The sequence below is a fragment of the Drosophila innubila genome (genome assembly GCF_004354385.1).
Source record: "Drosophila innubila isolate TH190305 chromosome 3L unlocalized genomic scaffold, UK_Dinn_1.0 0_D_3L, whole genome shotgun sequence".
Lineage (NCBI taxonomy): Eukaryota > Metazoa > Arthropoda > Insecta > Diptera > Drosophilidae > Drosophila > Drosophila innubila.
Genome location: NW_022995376.1, coordinates 8,020,782 through 8,040,386, shown reverse-complemented (window position 1 = coordinate 8,040,386; position 19,605 = coordinate 8,020,782). Strand labels below are relative to the sequence as shown.

At 42.5% G+C, this 19,605-nt stretch overlaps 5 protein-coding genes across 8 annotated transcripts; 3 read left to right on the top strand and 2 right to left on the bottom strand.

Moving 5' to 3' along the window:
- The first annotated feature begins 245 nt into the window (after positions 1–245).
- On the top strand, positions 246–11,648 carry LOC117788928. 2 transcript variants are annotated; one of them, XM_034627873.1, is made up of 5 exons: positions 246–927; positions 6,703–6,949; positions 7,023–7,146; positions 7,210–9,671; positions 9,743–11,648. In XM_034627873.1, the coding sequence occupies exons 1-5, from the start codon at positions 373–375 to the stop codon at positions 11,560–11,562; spliced, it is 5,208 nt and encodes a 1,735-aa protein (XP_034483764.1). In that variant the 5' UTR covers positions 246–372; the 3' UTR covers positions 11,563–11,648. The 2 variants fall into 2 exon arrangements, with proteins under 2 accessions (XP_034483764.1, XP_034483765.1); XM_034627874.1 differs by lacking the exon at positions 246–927 and having other exon boundaries at positions 6,903–6,949; positions 7,004–7,146.
- Positions 922–5,833, bottom strand: LOC117788955. 3 transcript variants are annotated; one of them, XM_034627913.1, is made up of 3 exons: positions 5,635–5,833; positions 2,549–2,882; positions 922–2,022 (listed from the first exon to the last, which is right to left on the bottom strand). In XM_034627913.1, the coding sequence occupies exons 2-3, from the start codon at positions 2,621–2,623 to the stop codon at positions 985–987; spliced, it is 1,113 nt and encodes a 370-aa protein (XP_034483804.1). In that variant the 5' UTR covers positions 2,624–2,882; positions 5,635–5,833; the 3' UTR covers positions 922–984. The 3 variants fall into 3 exon arrangements, with proteins under 3 accessions (XP_034483804.1, XP_034483806.1, XP_034483803.1); XM_034627915.1 differs by lacking the exon at positions 5,635–5,833 and adding an exon at positions 5,372–5,584; XM_034627912.1 differs by lacking the exon at positions 5,635–5,833 and adding an exon at positions 2,997–3,389.
- A 640-nt stretch (positions 11,649–12,288) lies between the features above and the next one.
- On the top strand, positions 12,289–14,379 carry LOC117788939. The gene has a single exon (XM_034627890.1). It carries the CDS (start codon positions 12,367–12,369, stop codon positions 14,197–14,199), a length of 1,833 nt encoding a protein of 610 aa, XP_034483781.1. The 5' UTR covers positions 12,289–12,366; the 3' UTR covers positions 14,200–14,379.
- A 217-nt stretch (positions 14,380–14,596) lies between these two features.
- LOC117786968 (predicted GPI-anchored protein 58) lies at positions 14,597–16,188 on the bottom strand. The gene is made up of 3 exons (XM_034625400.1): positions 16,182–16,188; positions 15,535–15,626; positions 14,597–15,468 (listed from the first exon to the last, which is right to left on the bottom strand). Exons 1-3 carry the CDS (start codon positions 16,186–16,188, stop codon positions 14,707–14,709), a joined length of 861 nt encoding a protein of 286 aa, XP_034481291.1. The 3' UTR covers positions 14,597–14,706.
- A 631-nt stretch (positions 16,189–16,819) lies between these two features.
- Positions 16,820–19,150, top strand: LOC117788936. The gene has a single exon (XM_034627884.1). The coding sequence runs from the start codon at positions 16,835–16,837 to the stop codon at positions 19,058–19,060; it is 2,226 nt and encodes a 741-aa protein (XP_034483775.1). The 5' UTR covers positions 16,820–16,834; the 3' UTR covers positions 19,061–19,150.
- The last annotated feature ends 455 nt before the right edge of the window (positions 19,151–19,605 follow it).

The window sequence follows — 19,605 nt, the reverse complement described above, 5'->3', positions numbered from 1 at the left end:
GGTTGTTCTTCTTCTTGATTAAATTAATAAATAACGCGACTCTGTTGGATTTAAAATATTTAATTTGTTAGTTTTTTATAAAAGATGCAACCTGTTTTTTTAATTGAACTGGTGCCGGCTGTGTGATCATTTTTATCGATATATTGATTCCTTATTAAATTACAAATTGCTATCATATTTTGAAGGTCTGGTAGCATGATTGCTTTTTTACGCGCCAAAACGAAGTAGGCTTATATTTTTTAAACTTAACTGAAATCAACCAAGTAAAGTTTATTCAACAACAAACATTACAAGTTAGAATACTAAATTAACTGTTAACAATTCTGTGATTTTATTATTTGCTGCAAAATTTATTGTGCATAATTTGCAAAAATGCTTAAGAAATTTGTTGAAGTAAATGCGGACGCAAGTCCATCAGAGAATCCATATGCAGTACGTACGTACATGGGCGACAACGTCGTAACGGAATGGAAGGTGGAGAATTGTCCGATCCGTGAACGTGTCTGCCAGAAAAAGCCACCAAACTCAACGATCTCGCATGTTCTGACCATCGAGGATGAGCTGCGGCGGCTTCATCAGAAAGCTGAGGAATCGCGCTTCGCCCGTCCATTCAAGAAGAAGTGTGATCTCTACGATGAGTTCAACATGTGCATAATACCCCAAAGAACTCCGGAAGAATTAAAAACGAATGCCATTATGCGTGAACGTTTGCTAATGTCCAAAAGGGACGTTGGACTTGTGGAGCACGATGCACGCATTGACAAAACGTGCCCCAAGGATCTTGTGGCCCTCAACAGTCCAATGAATGTGGACGAAGCCGAAGAAGAGGAGGATGTCGAAGGGGAGGAGGAAGAAACGGAAGTTAAGCCAGAGCTGGCATCGCCAGAATGCAGCTCCAATATGATTATAATACCCGACAAGCGCATGGTAAGTGCTAGCTGACTTTATTAATACACATAGTAAGTTAAGTTAATAAGTTAAGGTCTATTCTATCAATTCGATATCATCGATATCTGCATAAATGGTGCCCGGTGGCAGCTCTGGGGGTTCCCCTCCACTTGTCGCCAGAGATAAGGCGCGATAGGCGCCGGAGGTTGCTTGCTGTTGCATGTGCACGCCCAGCTGTGAGATCAGCTCCAATGCCTGCACATCAGAGTTCATGAGAGCGAACTGATGAATGATGGCCAAGTGGGGAAAGACGCTGCTGAGCAGCGTGCAGGTGCCGGCATTCATCAGTAGACTGGTCGAAGGATCCTCCTCCGGCTGCTGTTGCTGCTGCAGGGGCAATTCCATTGGGGGTTCATCCTCCCCATCCGATGTGCTTGCCGGCGACGGCAGCACACTTGGCTCACAGGTCACCATTTCGACACCATCGTCATCCTGCTCATCTCCATCAGATATTTCACTGTTATCGCTCGATAAGTTGACCAATTCTGGTGTCGTTATGTTCAACTTCACATCTCCATCGATGTCGGCGAGTTCCTTTTGCATAAAATTGGGCAGAGCATGCTTAAACTCCACTATAATCTGTTCCACGGGCAGTGTACCGGATACGGGACTCGATCCCGTATAGCCCAGATCATCCTCCTCGTACTTGTATTTGCCACGAAAGCGATTCAGCCAGCGATAAGATGGCCTAAATGCCGGCAAATTGAGCACAGCTGCCATCCTGAGTGCCGTCTCCTTAAGCGTGTGATTCCGTATGCTGACGCTGAGTCGCAGCTGACGGGATCGCTCCACCCACTCGTGCAGGAGGAAGCTAATGGCGCTCATCTCGAACTTGCGACGCTTGCGCGTCATCTCCTCAATAATTATGGATGCATCCGCTTCGCTGAGCGTTGCCAGTTGCTGCAGCAGTTCCCGCTTCTTCTCCAAAATTCGGCGTATTTGTGTCGCACAGCAATGGAACATCTTTGCCAGACTGTTCCTTGATATATTCGTTTCATCGTAATAACGTATTACGGCAATTTTCTCATAAAAGGTTAAGATATTCCGCTCATTACGACGGGATTTTCCTTTATCCTGCAGGGAATTTAATAAATTATTAGATGAAGATTTTGGTCACGAAAGTGTTTTGTCAAAATAAAAATTCACATTTGTTTTTATTTTAAACATTTTGCATCTTTTCGAATTTAATTTTGATTTCTTAGAAAAACATGAAATTTGGTAAAAATTATGAAAAATAATATAAATTAAAAGGTTACAAATGGAAAATGGACGGTAAATTTATATAAAATTATATTATATTCAATTTCTTAAATACGATTGGAATCAGCTTCTAATAATTTGTGTGTACCTAAAAATTTCCATAAAATACGAAGCATCATTAATATAATGATTATTGCATTTACATTTTAAAGTTAACTGGTCCCCCTTTACAAATTTAAAGACTACGCCACTGCGTTTTAATTTTTGGTCTTGCTAACGCGTCCACCACTGTGTCTGTGTGTGTGTGTGCATCAGCTAAAGCGCATAACAAATCAACCCTCGGTCAGCTTAAAAGGCCAAGTTAACAGCACACAGACAACGCAGAGACACATTGACTTACCCCTTTGTTTTTGTTGTTACTGCTGTTGATGCCTTTTTTTGTGGTTGCTGCTGCCGCTGCTGCTGCTGTGGCCATGACTGCTGTGCGATTGCACAAAATGCAGTTTCAATATTTAACTTTCCTTCTCTTTGTCTCCTCTCTGACAACGTCAACGTCGACAGCTGCGCAGCGTCCTCAAAATGAAAGCTCAAGCTGCTAAAAAGCCAATTGCGCTGTTGCTTGCCTCACTCTCTCTCTATCTGTCTCTCTATCTCTCTGAGAGCGATTGCAGAGAACGCTGCTCCCACGTTTTTCTTGAACGTTGTAGTTGTTGTATGTGCGACTCCTTTCAATGCTGCGCAAATAGAAAAGACATTTGTAATAATAATTATTAATGCAATTTGCATTTAAAATTTGTTGAAATTATGCCTAAATGATTGCTAGCACTTTTCTGTTTTAGGTTTTTTACTTGTTTATTACGTTCGTTTCTCAGTTGTTCAATTGTTTTTGTGTGCTATTCCCACTACTTTTGTTGTTGCTGGCGGGGCGACATTTTTACACGCGTGCTTGGTCGCTGAGTAACACTTGTGCACTGTTTTTTGGTTTCAGGTGTTTGCCGTATGTTCGTTGCTCTTGTTGTTGCATTTGTTGTTGTTGCGGCCATATGAAATAAAAACGGTACGCTATGCGACGACCGCCTGCCGTTTAAGTGTGCACGTGTCAATGTAAGAGCGTAAGAGAGTCACTGTAAGAGTGTGTGTGTGTGTGTGTGTGCGCGCTTGCTGTTGTTGTAGCAACATTTCTTTTGCTAATGCAGCCCCCAGAGTGTTAGATAAGGATAGGAGTTTTACAAGTGTTTTACTGGTTATTGACTCGCACACACAGCAGTTGTCATACGTTTATTTCTTATGTTTAATAGAAAACATCCCAGTAGATGTGTTGCTAGGACAACGATATTAAATGCTATACAGCTGAACTTGCTGGTTGGGTAACTAGTTCGAACTAGTTCTGCTGGGCGGCATTAAAGCGAGGAGCGCATAGCAGCTGCTATACACAAACACACACAAATGCATATTCACGCTCTCGCAGTTTGCTGTAGTTGTTGCTGCTGTGCATTGCATTCGCTTCTATGCAAAAGCCGACCAACGTTGACGTTGGCAGCGCAGTTTGCGTCGCTGGCGTTTCATTTGCGCTCTTATTGTTAGTTACATGTTTCGTTCTTGATTTCCTTTTCAGCGCATTATTTTGTTACATTTCAATTGTCAGGGGCGTAGGTGGTTTTGACATTATTAAAATAAACATATATAGTAGGTATTTGTTTATTTTATAAAAAATAATATTTCTTTAATTTAAACTTCTAAGAACCATGAAAGAAAGTAAAAATCTTTAAATATTAATATATGTTGAAAGAGAAATTGTCTAAATTTGTATATTAGTCAAAACACTTTCTTGACTACCTGTAGGTATAGTACATTGCCTAATTTTAAGCTATTTTGATTACAACTTGATACTTCTCTTCATAATTTTTGCAATTTGACAGTTGTTTTTATTTCGTCTGAGCAACGTTAAGCTAATTAACTTTTCTGCAGATAAGGCAAAACCAAATAATACATGCACATATACATATGTATACGTATCATTAAATGTCAGTTTGTCTGTATAAGTGTAAGCTCTTCAAACTTGTACGCTATATACAGTAACACTTGGAGCACGACAAAAATGTATTGATATTGATAAAATGCGATTTAATGTGTTTTTATGGGGCGTTTATTAAATGTGGTTTATCAACTCTGCTCTGCAGGCAATTTGAACAGACAGTTGTCTGTTAATTAAATGTTTAACTATAACTTTTACTGCTTAGATCCTTGCTTAAACTCCTTTTTACTCAAAACTGACTACGCCACTGCAGCTGCCATTGCGCTTTACTTTGACGTCGTTTGTTTGCCTGCTGTCTACATGTGTGTGTGTGCTTGATTGTGTCGCTGTGTGTGTTATGTTGTTATGGCCGCTCGTTCGTTAAGTTTGTTGGCTGCTTGAGAAAAAAAGGTGACAGGGCAGCAACAACAACAACAACTACAACAACAAGAAAAATACCTAGCCCCAAGTCTTTATTGCATGCCATGGGCTTCTTTTGTCTGTATGCATGTTTGACTTGGCTTTTATGCAACTTCAGCATCTTAATGGCATGTGCATATGCTACACTCACTAAACACACACACACACACACACACACATGCAAATTCGCATATGGTTATTAAGTTTCGCCTCTGCTGACGAGTGGTTGTTGTTGTTGCAGCTGCTTGCTCCTTGCTGAACTTGAAAACAGGCTGCAGCAGCTGCTATGCCCACAGACACACAGACACACACACACACATGCACACAAATATACAGTGGGTCGCAGCTTATTAGAACTACTACATTTTGTTATTTATTCATAAAAATAAAATGTATATCAAATGTAACAAATCTGCGTTTAAATTTTATTTATTCAAAATTAAACGCATTTAGAATTTGTAATATGTAAGAGTAGCGGGTCATATTTGCTGGGAGCCACTGTTTATATATTACTGGACGTACATATAAATGTATGTGTGTGTGTGCAGAGTTTGTTTAGTTTGTATTTGCATGACACATGTTGTGTTTAGTTTCTTAACTTTTCTTATTCCCTTTTTTTAGTTTATTGATTTTAAGCATTTTAATTGATTAATTTATGGCCAATTTGAAGTGCAGCCAGGTTAAGTAAATGAAATGCAATAAATATTCTCGTCTCCTTCTTGCGTCATGCCTACAATACAATTACAACAACCAACAACAGCAACAACAACAACAGCAACAGCAACGTACCTGGTTTGACATTTTGCCAACTCTCGCGTCAGCAGCATTTAAAGTTGAGAGGGTTGCGAGTAATTGTTGTCAGTGCTGTTGCTGTTGTTGTTGTTGTTGTTGTTGGTATTAGTATCGCACTATGTACTCGTATTTATTGACGTCGTATAGTCGAACATCGTATGCTATAAGTGCTCGCTCACTTGGTTATTGCTATTGCTGTTGCCTTTTACTTGCTGTTCTGTGTTTTATTTTTCATTTGGTTTCATTTCATTATTTCTTACGTATTTTTGTTAGATGACTTGTTTGTTCTGCAGCCGAAGCGACCGACCTACGCTCGGCTCGAGTTAGTCGGGTTTTGTTGTTGCTGTTGTTGCTGCTGCAGCTGTTGTTGTTGTTGTTGTTGTTGTTACTGTTGCTGGTTTTCTGGCATTCGTGCGCTTGCGATAAGATTCGTGATGTGGCACTAAGCGCTGTTCGTTGTTTACTGCTCTGTGCGCTGTTTTGTGGCCGTCAGCGTGGCCAGCCAGCCATAGAGGCAGTCACAAATACAACCACACACATACACACGCACACACACACACACAGACGCCTACAGACACACCAGCCGTCGTGTATAGTTAGCCAGTCTAGTTGGCATTTCGTGCTTACTTTATGCCGCTTACTAACTTCAATAGCCACAGTAACGTTGAGTGCGACATGGATTGGCCTCCATATTTAGCTCTAGATATACATACCCACATATAAGTACATAGTTCTCTTATACATACCGTATTTATAGGCGTGTTCACGCCGGCATCCGTGGCGTATGCGTGCTATTTTCAGCTTTGCAACTTGAAATGTCGCATTAACTCGCACATAAATGTCTATGAGGCCGCGCAAAAAAAGTTTAAAAAGCTTATATCAACCAAAGCAGGAGAAAGACTCGGACAAGTGAAAGCGCACAAAGTATTGGCGATAACTAAACCATATGGATGCGGCACTTTCATTGTATATAGGGCTGTTCATAAAGCTGTCTTCCGACTTTTATTTCTTATCTTTTATGGTTTCGCTTTTGCTTTCTTGGGTGAAGTTTATGCAACTGGCAACGAGGCTTAGCCAGCCTACGTGTCGTATGCGTAATGGCATATACAATTAGCTTCAATTAAGCACAAATATCGATGGAAAAAGCTCAAAAATTTCCATGGCGTTCCCAAAACCTGAACATCTGTTGGCATAGCTATAAAATATTTATGTCACACTGATTTAAAAGTGGGAAATATGAATTAGAACCTTTACAAAATTTAAATTTACTGAAAGCAGAATAATTGTAGATTGATTACTTTTACAAATCCTTATTTGTGTATCCTTAGCTTGAATTGAAACGTCCCAAAAGTCGCATTTATATAAACGAAACTCAAGTTGGTCCTCTAGAAGAATTGCCATTCCCCACATATAATCCACGTATTATTCAAGAAGGTTTAGAGGGTGAAAATTTGAGAACCTATGACATTATCGAGGGCTGTAGCCCGCAGGACTTATGGACCTGGAATATGGGCATGCAGAAGCGGGAAATGGATTTGGATCAGGACTTTATAGCAGCATCTTTGCCTAAATATGGTGGGTATTGTTGTCCATATATTTTATCTGAGCATTACCTCTAAATTCCTTTAGCCTTGCCCAAAAATTATAGCTCACGATCTCGAACTCACGGTCTACAATATACCCGATCAGCTGGGAAAAACATTCGGCGCTGAAATTGTATTCGGTACTCGAAATATCTATCCGGAACCCAAAAAAGAAGCATTTCGACAGACGTGAGTCATGTTTAAATTTGAAAATATAAATAGTTAGTAGAAATTAAGCGTCGCCTTTTACAGTTATTACAATAGACCCAGCGAGATAGCCGCCATTATTATAGCCTTTGTGGAGACATATCACATGAATCCAGATTTCTGGACAGCCGGCACAATGGATGGTATACTTAAACGAGGTGTTAAGCTGTTGAAAAAGAGCCAATCCCTCAATTATAAGTCGGAGGATAATGATTTTGATATATTACCTCAAGTGGCTGAACGTCAGTCGGCAGTTCAGATCGTCATACACTTCACGGGACAATTTAAGAACGAACCAAATGTCTATAAAGCACTTTCCCTATACTTTTCGAAATATAATGCATGCATTTTTACCTCCCGCGATATGTTCCTCTTGATTTGGAAACGTTGCTCAAACTCTTTCTTCATCTTCGATTCAAATGGTCGCAATGATCTCTGTCTGCGCGACTTTGAGGAGGGAAAATGTTCCCTGATGGCGACACGGTTTGTGGAGCACTTGGTGCATTTGATAACTAAATTCAGTGACTTGACGCCGGAGGATGAGTTCAATATCTATGAAATATCGCTGACTCAATATGGTAAGCTCAAGGAGCCCGAAATTGTCAAGGATAAACTATTTCACTATCACAAACTGTGGGCTGTGGTCAATGAGCATTTCGCTGTGAAAACGGGAGGAAATAGCGGTATACAACAGCCCATTTCCGGTACGGAAAAGAATGCATCTTTGGTCGTTTCTCTCATTGCGCTCATCTACTCGGAGTTCGAGTTGGCCAAAGTGTGGCGTCCCATGACCATCGATGATATCCTCAGATACGGCGTAGCTTATTACAAGACTCTACGTAAGAAGTTCCGTTTGGATGGCAAACGTTGGAAGAACAAGAAACCGGAATTAAACATTGTTGACTTACCCGAAATGTTTTTGATGGGCGCCTTTAAGGCGACGGTTCGCAAGTATCCTTTCCTGATAACTGGACATGTGACGGACTGTCCGTCGTATTTGGAATCCCAGCTGACCCAGGCCCTGCAGCATCTCTTCGAAATGCAAGAGTGGCCAGGAGCCTTGCTTCAGATTGATAACTCCGTTTTGTCAATTTGGCGGGATCGTGAGTTCTTCTACGTCTTTGATCCATTTCGACGTAATCGCGTCGGCATGGTCGTTGACCCCGATGATTATCGCATCAAGGGTCTGGCCGTGCTGCAGATGCACACCACATTCGACTCCTTTGTCCGCCTCATTTATCAGAACGCCTTGAAGATGCGTCGCGGTGGCAAGTTCTTTATTCATGGCATTAGAACAGGATGCATTCGTCCCTTGCAGGTGATGACACAACAGACAAATAAGTTTCCAGCCCTGCAGATGGGATTGCCCACATTCACGGATGAAGCGGGAGGGCAAGAATTGGTGCAGAAGAAGAGTATTGAGAGTATTCCTGAGGAGGAGCGCATTCCCGTGCGGGACGAGAAGGAGATGGTGGAGGATCTCATACTTTCCATCATCAATAACATTATCAAGGAGTTGCCCGAGCCCAAGTTCGATCGTCCTAGTATGTACAGGCAAGCACAGAAAGTCCTGTTGCGCTCAGACAAGGAGAATCTCCGTGCGCTGCGCCTGAAGATTAAGCGTGGCTACGAGCTGGGCGAGGAGGAGGAGGAAGATCTGAAACGTGTGCTAACCATCGAAGAGGAGCTGGCCCTAAAGACGAACTACATGACTCTGCACGACGGAGCCTACATCATCATGGGCACCACAAAGCTGCCGCCGCTGGATGAGGAAATGACCAAACTGGGAGGTCTTCTTTCCGCTCTGGTGGCCATTGCCGTATCGGCCAAATACAAGGTGTCCACCTGGAATGCAGATCTCATCGAGTTCTGCTTGACATCCGTCAACAGCTTCAGTGATGATTACCAGAGCTACGAGTTCAATCTATCCTGTTTGATCAGTAAAAAGTTACCTGATATTGCCGTGGGCAAGAGCAACTTCTCTCTAGTTGTGAACGAGGTTTACAAGTCTTCCGTATCGTCATCGCTGCGTCAGGATCTGCTCGAGTTGCTTATCGATAACAATCGTGTCCTGGTCGTTTGCCAGCACTTCTCCTGTGTCATTTTCAAGCGTTACAATCTCCTCTACATGTTTATTGGATTCCCTTGCAATGCAATTGGATATCGGAAAAGTGGGAGTGGTCCCGCCTGCATGATGAGATTTATCGAACTGGACTCGCTGATACGACGCATTGAGTTTGGCTGCAATCCTCAGGGATGTACGGTGATGAATTACATTGTAGCTGGCATCAAGGTTGTCGATAATAATCTGGATGGTCGCTTCCGTCGTTGGGGCAAGGCGGATGAGGATGCGGAGTTCAATGCGGAGGCGGCGCGCAAGAAGAAATTGAGGGAGCAACGCCTCGAGAAGATGCGCTACATCGATGAGGAGCTCAAGAAGGAGAACAAGCGTATTCAGGACTTCCTCGAGGCCAAGAAATCTCACGAGGATCGCAAGAAACGTAAACGTAAGTTCACTTTGCAAATTCCTTTAAATCTGCACTACACAACACAAAATTCAACTCACACTATTACACAGCCGAGTACAAGGATCTTGGCCTGGACGAGGCAATGGACGAGAATGAAGAGGACTTTGGTTTCATGGAAATGGAGGAAGAAGCGGAGGGCGAAGAGGAGATCGAACTGAAGCACAAACCAGGCAGGAAGTTGCCCAAGGAAATACGCAAGACCTATAAACCTCGTCCCATTCTCTACGGCTATCGCATGCGGGAGAAAGATTGTAACTTCAAGATCCAGGGCAGCATGAACTTGGATGGACGCCAGGATGGATCCTTTAAGGAGATCAAGCCTTGCTACTTCGCTTGTGCCTTGGCCATCCTCAGTTGTTCCCTCCGTCCGCTCAATCAATGGAATTCGTATCGAATTGATCGGGTTATAACTCATGCCAAGTCGATTTCGAGTCGTGTCTGCGATCTGGAATCGGTCTTTGAGCGTGTGGTGCGTCATGTGACCATTGATGACTACGAATTCGATATCTGGATACGCATGTTTGAGCCCCAAGGCATGTGGACTCCTCCACAAAAGCCTACAAAGGTTACCAAAGAGGCTGGCCTGAACATTATCAAGAAGAAGCTGCAGAAGACACTGAATACCCGGAAATATCTGATGATATTTACACCCAATGGTTGCTACGCTTTGTACCATGATGAGTTCTATCATCTTTTCGATCCCTATGCGAGCATGGACTTCGGCGGTGGAGAAGAGGAGGATAACGATGCTGGCGGTGATGAGGAGGACGGAGATGGAGATGGCAAGAAGAAGAAGTGCCCCAAAGGACCCAAACGTTACCCCGAACGCAACACTGCCTCCTGGGTGCTCTTTGCCGATGTGGACACCATGTTCCAATACATCGATAAACGTTGTGCACAGCCAGATTGGAAGGAGCAGAGTCAGTACATGTTCTACGTTGTGGATATCCTTTCGTATAAGAAGGCAGCACCCAATACCCGCATCTTGCAACTCTTGACGGATCTGTCTGTGCCCATGACATGCTCCAACAATCAATACGGACATCCTGAGTACGAGATTTGTGCCACTAACGAATCCCTTGGCTGGTTGGAACTAGAGAACTGTCTTCCTGTTTGGAGTCGCATGAATCGACGTAATACAGCTGGAAAGTATCGCAATCTTCCGCTGAGCAAGCTAAAGAAGTACGACATAGAGATCGAAGGTCGGTTGTGGTCACTTTGGGGTAATCTGCATCCCGAGGCTCCTGTGTTTGATGATCTCAATCGCGGACGTCAGTATCTTGGCATCTATGTGATCGCCTGCTGTGCGGCGAGTGTTTATAACCTTATGGACTGGAGTGCTCAATTGCTGGACACAATTGTCGTCAGTGGAGACAAGTATTTCCAGGAGAGCGTTGACCAAATCAATAAGGAGGATTACGAGTTCTCTTTGGAGAATCTTAACATTGATTGTTCCCTGGAAGCCATGAACTTTGTGGTCCATATCGAACATGTCTGCTATGGAAAACTCTATCGAGTTCCTGAATTTAATCGAATGAATCTCTCGGAGGCTTTAATCTACTTCTTCAGTCATTATCAATTCGGCATTGTGATGGTTCGCAAAAGAGCCTTGGCCATTGGATTCTGTCCGGGCCATGACGGTGGTTACTTCATGTACGATTGCCAGGAGAAGGATCAACCATTGTTCCCCAAACAACAAGGTGCATCCTATTTACTGCGAACTCGGCATCTTCAGGTGCTTCTATACTGCATTGTGGTAACCCTCAATGTGCCCTTCTATAACATCGACTTTAGCATACATAAAGTGGAAATGCTGAGGGAAGGCGCCACCGTTGAGAACGAAGAGGAGGAGGAGGAAGGCGAAAATTAATAGTGTGATTATCTAGTCTGTGTGTTTAGTAATTATTTAATTTACAATTTTATGATACGGCTATACAATAAACTGAATAACCACAGCATGGTATATTATTTGGGCTTGGAGTTGGTTGAAAATCTTTTCCCCATTTGAAAAGTTTCACCAAGTATTAAACCACTTCTTAATTTTTTTTCGGCTTATTTGGATTTATGGATATTGCTCCTTTCCTTAGTCAGTTTTTCTTGAAAGACTCTAGACTTTAGATGGGTTTTGTTCGTTTTTTCAAAGCATCTTTGTAACTTTATGTACGATTGTCAGGAGAAGGATCAACCATTGTTCCCCAAACAACAAGGTGCATCCTACTTACTGCGAACTCGGCATCTCCAGCTTCTTCTATTCTGTGTTGTGGTTACCCTTAATGTACCTGGTAAAATTACTGAGTTTAGCATACATAAAATGGAATTGCTGAGGAAAGGAACTTCTTTTGAGAGCGAAGGAGATGAAGAAGTCGATGAAGAGGAAGAGCATCGGTTTGTTCCGATTTTTTCGAAATAACAGAAACTCCAAAATCGGAGGATGCAGAGTACAATGCGCAGGCGTCGCGCAAGAAAAAAATGAGAGAGAAACGGCTCGAGAAGATGTGCTACATCAAAAAGGAGCTTAAGATGGAGAGCAAGCGTATTAAGGACTTACTAGAAATCCCACGAGGATCGCAAGATACGAAAACGTTAGTTCACTTTGCAAATTCCATCAAATCTTCTCTACACTACACTTAACTCAACTCACACTCTTACATAGGATCTGGGCCTGGACGAGGCAATGACCAAGAATGTGGAGGACTTAGGTTTCATGAAAATGGAGGAGGAGGCGGGGGGCGAAGAGGAGATTGAACTAAAACACAAGCCAGGCAGGAAGTTGACCAGGGAAATACGCAAGACCTATAAACCTCGTCCCATTCTCTACGGCTATCGCATGCGGGAGAAAGATTGTAACTTCAAGATCCAGGGCAGCATGAACTTGGATGGACGCCAGGACGGATCCTTTAAGGAGATCAAGCCTTGCTACTTCGCTTGTGCCTTGGCCATCCTCAGTTGTTCCCTCCGTCCGCTCAATCAATGGAATTCGTATCGAATTGATCGGGTTATAACTCATGCCAAGTCGATTTCGAGTCGTGTCTGCGATCTGGAATCGGTCTTTGAGCGTGTGGTGCGTCATGTGACCATTGATGACTACGAATTCGATATCTGGATACGCATGTTTGAGCCACAAGGCATGTGGACTCCTGCACAAAAGCCTACGAAGGTTACTAAAGAGGCTGGCCTGAACATTATCAAGAAGAAGCTGCAGAAGACACTGAATACCCGGAAATATCTGATGATATTTACTCCAAACGGTTGCTATGCTTTGTACCATGATGAGTTCTATCATCTTTTCGATCCCTATGCGAGCATGGACTTCGGTGGCGGAGAGGAGGAGGATAACGATGCTGGCGGTGATGAGGAGGACGGAGATGGAGATGGCAAGAAGAAGAAGTGCCCTAAAGGACCCAAACGTTATCCCGAACGCAACACTGCCTCCTGGGTGCTCTTTGCCGATGTGGACACCATGTTCCAATACATCGATAAACGTTGTGCACAGCCAGATTGGAAGGAGCAGAGTCAGTACATGTTCTACGTTGTGGATATCCTTTCGTATAAGAAGGCAGCACCCAATACCCGCATCTTGCAACTCTTGACGGATCTGTCAGTGCCCATGACATGCTCCAACAATCAATACGGACATCCTGAGTACGAGATTTGTGCCACTGACGAATCCCTTGACTGGTTGGAAGTGGAGAACTGCCTTCCTATATGGAGTCGCATGAATAGTCATAATACAGCTGGAAAGTTTCGCAATCTGTCTTTGAGTAAACTCAATAGATACGACATAGAGATCGAAGGTCGCTTGTGGTCACTTTGGGGTAATCTGCATCCCGAGGCTCCTGTCTTTGAGAAGGATTTTCGGGGACGTCAATACCTTGCCATCTATGTGATGGCTTGCTGTGCGGCGAGCACATACAACCTAATGGACTGGAGTGCCCAACTGTTGGACACGATTGTCGTGAGTGGACACAAGTATTATCGGGAGAGTATCAAAAATATATCTAAGAAAGACTTCGAGTTTTCACTGGAGAATCTTAATGTTGATTGCTCTCTGGAGTCCATAAACTTTGTGGTTCACATCGAACATGTCTGTTATGGCAAAATCTATCGTATACCATATTTCAATCGCATGAATCTTTCGGAGGCTTTGATTTACTTTTTCAGTCATTATCAATTTGGCATTGTGATGGTTCGCAAAAGATCCTTGGCCATCGGCTTCTGTCCAGGCAATGACGGTGGTTACTTTATGTACGATTGTCAGGAGAAGGATCAACCATTGTTCCCCAAACAACAAGGTGCATCCTACTTACTGCGAACTCGGCATCTCCAGGTTCTTCTATACTGTATTGTGGTTACCCTTAATGTACCTGTTAAAAATACTGAATTTAGCATACACAAAGTGGAGATGCTGAGGGAAGGAACTTCTTTTGAGAGCGAAGGAGATGAAGAAGTCGATGGAGAAGTCGATGAAGAGGAAGAACATCGGTTTGTCCGGTTTGTTTGGAAATAAACGAAACTATCCATTTACGAGATTAACTTTTAATCAATATATCTTCACTCTCTTCTGAAAAACGAAAGGAGTTTTCTGCTAGAAATAATACCTGAACCGTTAACCAAAACCAACCGTTTAATTTAATGTACCGGATCTAAAATCGTCAATATTGTAATTAAAACAAGACTTTTAACTTGATTCTGAGACCTATTATTTTCTTGTAAAATATTTTATTGATCATAGTTAGGCCTCTCAACTCATTCTGCTTATAAAATGTAATTTAATTCGTTTAAATATTGTTTCCTCGACCAGCTTCTAAATTTTTCTCTTCCCAAAGACCTAAGACCCTAATGTAAAAGTAAGATTCCTTGGTAACTCTTATTTTCAACCCTCTAAGAAGCTCTTCTTCATTAAGTTTAGTTTCAACAATTTTTATTCGATTTTTAAAATACTAAGTTAAGCAACAAATTAACAACAAGTGGATGACTTGTTAAGCTGAGTTCATCCTTTGAGTCAGGAGGTGACTTAATGCCTCAGACGCTGCTCCTCAGCGGCCTCTTTGTAATGATATCCATCGTTGCGAAGTTCATGAGCTGGCTCAGGCTCAAAGGCCAGAGACTCGGCACCGGAGGGAACTGTGGGCTGTTGCACGTCCAGAATGTAGGGCATTTCCTGTTCTTGCAGCTGCAGTTGCTCTTGGTACTGTTGATAGGTGTACTGAGGCTGCTCCGACTGCTGGACGGGAGGCAGGTAATGCATGGCAGGTGCAGCCTGAGGCTGAACCTCGGACTGAATCTCAGCTGATGGCATGTAATCCATGGCTGGCTCTGGCATCATCTCGGGCTGCATCATGGGCTCCGGCTCGGGTTCAGCTCTTTGTGTGGGCTGAGCAGGGGGCAAGTAGCGGGTGGCAGGCATGGCGGGCATTTGCTCCGCTTCTGGCATAGCTGCCGGAGCAGGTGGAAGGTAGCGGGTGGCGGGCATTTGCTGCGCCTCGGGCATAACTGTCTCTGTCGGAGGAAGGTAGCGGTTGGCCAGCATCTGCTCCTCTTCAGGCATAGCTGGAGGCATAAGCTGACTGCTTGGGGTCAACTCCATGGCACCCTGTTCATTCTCACGCATATAGTCCACTTGCTCCGGCAGCTCACGCAGCTCATGCTGCTCAATGGTCATGTGCTCCACCTGCTCCGGTTTCGGCGGTGGCAAATAGCTGCTCGACAGGTGGGAAACATCGGCTGCGGCCAGAGCGAGGCAGGCACAAATTGCGAAAGTCACAAGGCAGGTTTTCTGTAGAGTGGGAGTTTATTGAGGAGGATTAGGTTCAGTGGTTTGGCTATTGACCAGCTAACTTACCATGTTGTTGTTCGTTGTTTGGTTGTCAAGCGTTTGATAGTTGACCAACACAGCACTCGGCGTATTTATACTTACACGATCTTCGGCCAGACCTTCGACTCGGCAAGTGTTTAAATATTTGGCTTGGTTTTTGTCTCGTTGCCATGTTCCGTTATTTGCCTATCGGTCCATCTGTCCATCTGTCTATCTATGTACCTATATTTTTCTTATTTTTGCGCATCTTATCAACAAACATTTAAACATTGCTGAATCATCGCCCAAAGTCAACCCAAGCGATCCCCCAGCCGATGCGAAAGTCAATTGGTTGCGGCTTAAGCCGATTTTTGGCAACGCAGCCTCTTAACGTGGGGCGTTTGACAATTTCAATGGCTCTCCAAATTCTCAATTGGAGCGTGGAGCATGGGGTTTGCCTATCACCTTGAATAGCTGCTTCTTCTTTCTCAATTCAACTTTTGCAATGTGTATTGCGTTTGCCTTGTCTAACATGTAAATTTCACGGTCAACACGTGGGCAACCAAGTGACATTCGAGTGTGCACATGAGGGAGGGCAGAAGGGGAGGTGACAAGCAGGTGAATGGGCTTTCAAATAAGAGGCAGCTAATCAATCTACATATGCACATATTTGTCCAAATAAAACATTAACTCACAGATCATTTCACATGCAGTGAAAACTGGAAATGGATACAAAATGTGAATGAATGAAAATAAATTTTATTTATTTTTTTTTTTTTTTGTTGATGGAATAATAAATTCATTTATTTTTAGCACGCTCGCCTATGAATTAAGGAAAATCATGGAATGCACTGGAATGAAACGAGAGGAAAGACAAGGAAACGGGTTCTAAATAAGATTGTTAAATATTTTGAGAAAGTTTAGCTTAGAACTTTAAAGAATTGTGTAATTGTTATTCATTTAATTAAGAGTTTTGGAATATTTTAAAGATTATTATTTAAAATAAAGATTTTTTTACTATTAATTATTATTAAATTAAGTTATTTTAATTATTCATTTGTAGATAGATATATAAATTTAATCTTAAGAAAATCTGTAAGGAAAAAATAAGTTTAAAATAAAGATCAAGGTAAGTAAAGGATTAGCTACTAAAATTAAAAAATAGCATTTCCAGTCTCCTTCAACTTCAGTTCCCTTTGTTTCTCCAAATCTAGTCTACTTTGCTTTAGGCTTCATTATTAGTTAGGATCTCTGTCTCTAAACAAATTATTTTATACTGTATTTTTTTTATTTTTTTTAACTTAATTTAACTCTAAAATACTTTTGAACATTTGTGAATCTCTCCACGATGTACAAGTGCACTATTTGCGGTCTTAAGAAGTCGGAACTGGGCAGTAATCCTGAGTTTGAGTTCCGGCGTCGACGACATCCAACTGAGGAGTCACAAGTCGAGGGCATGTCGGACTGGTGCAGTAAATGTGAAGCTCTGAGGTTCTTCTTCAAATCCGACGTTGCTAAGAATCCAGCACAGCATCTGGATGAACAGAAGCCAGAGAAGAGATTGTCAAATCATGTGTTGGAGACCACCATAAAGTGCTGGTCAGCAAAGGATCGCCAATCGAAAGGATACAAGGATGTTGGAAAACAACATCGAGTAACTCGCCATGATGCACATAAGGTAATGATGCAAGAGATTATGAACGGATTACCATCCCAACTGCCGCGAGGTTCCATGTGGGAGCGCAAGGTGCGATCCTTAAGTGAGGACCGTTCCCGACGTCGTGAAAAGGTTAATCCCGCCATCGGAAGGCGCTCGAGATCTGTGGTTAATGATTCAACACAACAAAGAGCGAAGATGGCCAAACAACAGGCCGAGAGTCACAGACGCCATATTAGGGATATTGCGAAACTAGAAGCCTTGAAGCCTGTTCAACATGTTAACCTGGACTTCCCAACCGCCAAAATCATTGAGGTGCAGGAACTCGATGAAGATGATAATGATACCTCTCTTAACTCAAGTCCTAGACCTAAGATTAGATTGCCTTTTGACAAGGAGCAGCTAGAGGAACTGATGAGTCCCTGGAGGGAAGACGTGCAAAAGCGGGTGAGCGAGAGTTCAAAAAAGAAGAAAACCAAAGAACACCGTGGCAAGGACAATCGTCAGCCTGAGACAGCTGCCAACAGGCAGCGGCATTGTGGAGGAGTCACTACAACCATGAAGAAGTTGACCAAGAATGAAATGTCACGAATGATGCACGAATTGCAGGAACAGGAAAAGAAGCAGAAGCTGAAAACGAAGCTCAAGGAGAAAAAGAATCTGATGAGCGAATGGAAACGCATTCGACGCTGTGTCGATGATGAATGTGTCCGTGTCAAGACGGAGCTGAATGAGCTAAAGCTCCAGGCGGATCTCGATAAAGAAGGACACAGACGTCACAAGCTGGACGGGAGGAAAGATCGCATAAGGGGTGGAGCACATATATTGGTACTAAATCCAAACGATGAACAGCAAATTGAGAGAATGAAGGAGAAAACCATTGGAGATGCGTTGGATGAGAAAATTGAACATATGCTGGATGCGCTGCAGGAGAATAATAAACAGATCGAAGTGACTACAGAGCAGGAAGAAGAGATTGTTGAACCCACAGCATCACCAGCGGAACAAAGCGACGATGAGAATAATATGCTTAAAGCAACCTGCGAAATTACAAAGATCTCTCCAACCAGACCCAAACGTGTTCTCAGCAAACTGAATATACTGATGTCCACAGTGCAGCGAGCCAGATTCTGTGGCTTTGCCGAGGATCCCCAAGAGCTATTGAAACGCCTAGATGAATCGGTGCTCAAGAATGATCCTCCACTTCCGCAGTTCGAAACAATGCCATGTGCTCGCCAGGATCTCGTTAATCTGCTGCACATCAAGCGGGAGTTTCTGCTACCGAATCAGATACGTCCATTGAAGGTTTGCCGTTCACCCATTTACTGTCCCGATAGTGACTGCAGACGCATGTTCTTCATCTCGGACTTTAATGAGCATCTAACCCATGAGCATCCATCGCTGGCCATGGAACGCATTGCACCGTGCCAGGCCAAGACCTTCTTTATGGACACAAATATCACGCTGTTGGACAAGGCCAAGTGCAACATGGTCTACTTTATCAGGGACAAATTCATTGATAACACTACCAATAATCATCCCGATCTGATTCCTGTTTTGGTTATGTCTGCACGCTTACGTCTCCACGAACTCTTTACTCCCAACTATGATCCAAGCTCTCAGCTACGTCCTAATCCACACTTTGGCCCCGACAGCGAAATCTTTCTCATCTGGCTGACAAGTCTGCGTCCGGATGATACCAAAATTATGGGCACCATATCTGTCTGGCCAACGAGCAGCAATCCCTTGGTCGAGCATCTTTTGGTCCATACCAACGAGGTCTACAACATTCGTTCTAGCCAAAAGCTGAAGAACATCTACAACAGCAATCGCATTGTGGTTCTATCTGGCAATTTGGTTAACCGTATGACCAATGGTGGGAAAAACCTTTTGGCCGTTCAGGTGCTAATCCATTAGAAAGATTCCCTTTCGAAATATTTTGTAATCGAAATTTTAATTGTGTGAATTTTAAAATAAATTTTTGATTGATATATTTGATATAAATTATTTATATTCTTTGATTGGTGGAGAAGATGAGAGATATAAGGCATTTATATACGTTTTAAATGAGTATAGTATACATATATTAGAAAGAACGGATTTATCCTTTAATATAAGTAGATTTGCTATAATTATTTGCAAAAATACAATAAATTTGTACATTTTCAATATAAAAGTTTGCGCATCAAAAAGAGTTGCATACTTTTAGGCATTCTGCTTAAGAGTATTTTATTCGCAGTGCGAGCTTATTTTTTCCTTTTTAAATTTATATATTTTGCTAGTAAAATACTGTCTGGTATCTTCAGTTGGTATAATTTTGAATTAGCCAGCATTTATTACTATTATATTATTTGGCAGTAGAGAGCAAAGAATACTATTTTAATTATTTTTAAGAAAAATCATTATTAATAATTAAAATACATTTTTATAAAAAAAATTTAGCAAATTTACATTTTCAAATT

Excerpts from the sequence above, each read along its gene's own strand:
- LOC117788928 (XM_034627873.1), top strand. The coding sequence starts at position 373 with ATGCTTAAGAAATTTGTTGAAGTAAATGCGGACGCAAGTCCATCAGAG. Across the intron at positions 6,950-7,022 it reads AGCATCTTTGCCTAAATATG|CTCACGATCTCGAACTCACG; the intron begins GTGGGTATTGTT and ends CAAAAATTATAG. Across the intron at positions 7,147-7,209 it reads AAAGAAGCATTTCGACAGAC|TTATTACAATAGACCCAGCG; the intron begins GTGAGTCATGTT and ends CGCCTTTTACAG.
- LOC117788955 (XM_034627913.1), bottom strand. The coding sequence starts at position 2,623 with ATGGCCACAGCAGCAGCAGCGGCAGCAGCAACCACAAAAAAAGGCATC. Across the intron at positions 2,023-2,548 it reads GTAACAACAAAAACAAAGGG|GATAAAGGAAAATCCCGTCG; the intron begins GTAAGTCAATGT and ends AATTCCCTGCAG.
- LOC117788939 (XM_034627890.1), top strand. The coding sequence starts at position 12,367 with ATGACCAAGAATGTGGAGGACTTAGGTTTCATGAAAATGGAGGAGGAG.
- LOC117786968 (XM_034625400.1), bottom strand. Across the intron at positions 15,469-15,534 it reads AAACAACGAACAACAACATG|AAAACCTGCCTTGTGACTTT; the intron begins GTAAGTTAGCTG and ends CCCACTCTACAG.
- LOC117788936 (XM_034627884.1), top strand. The coding sequence starts at position 16,835 with ATGTACAAGTGCACTATTTGCGGTCTTAAGAAGTCGGAACTGGGCAGT.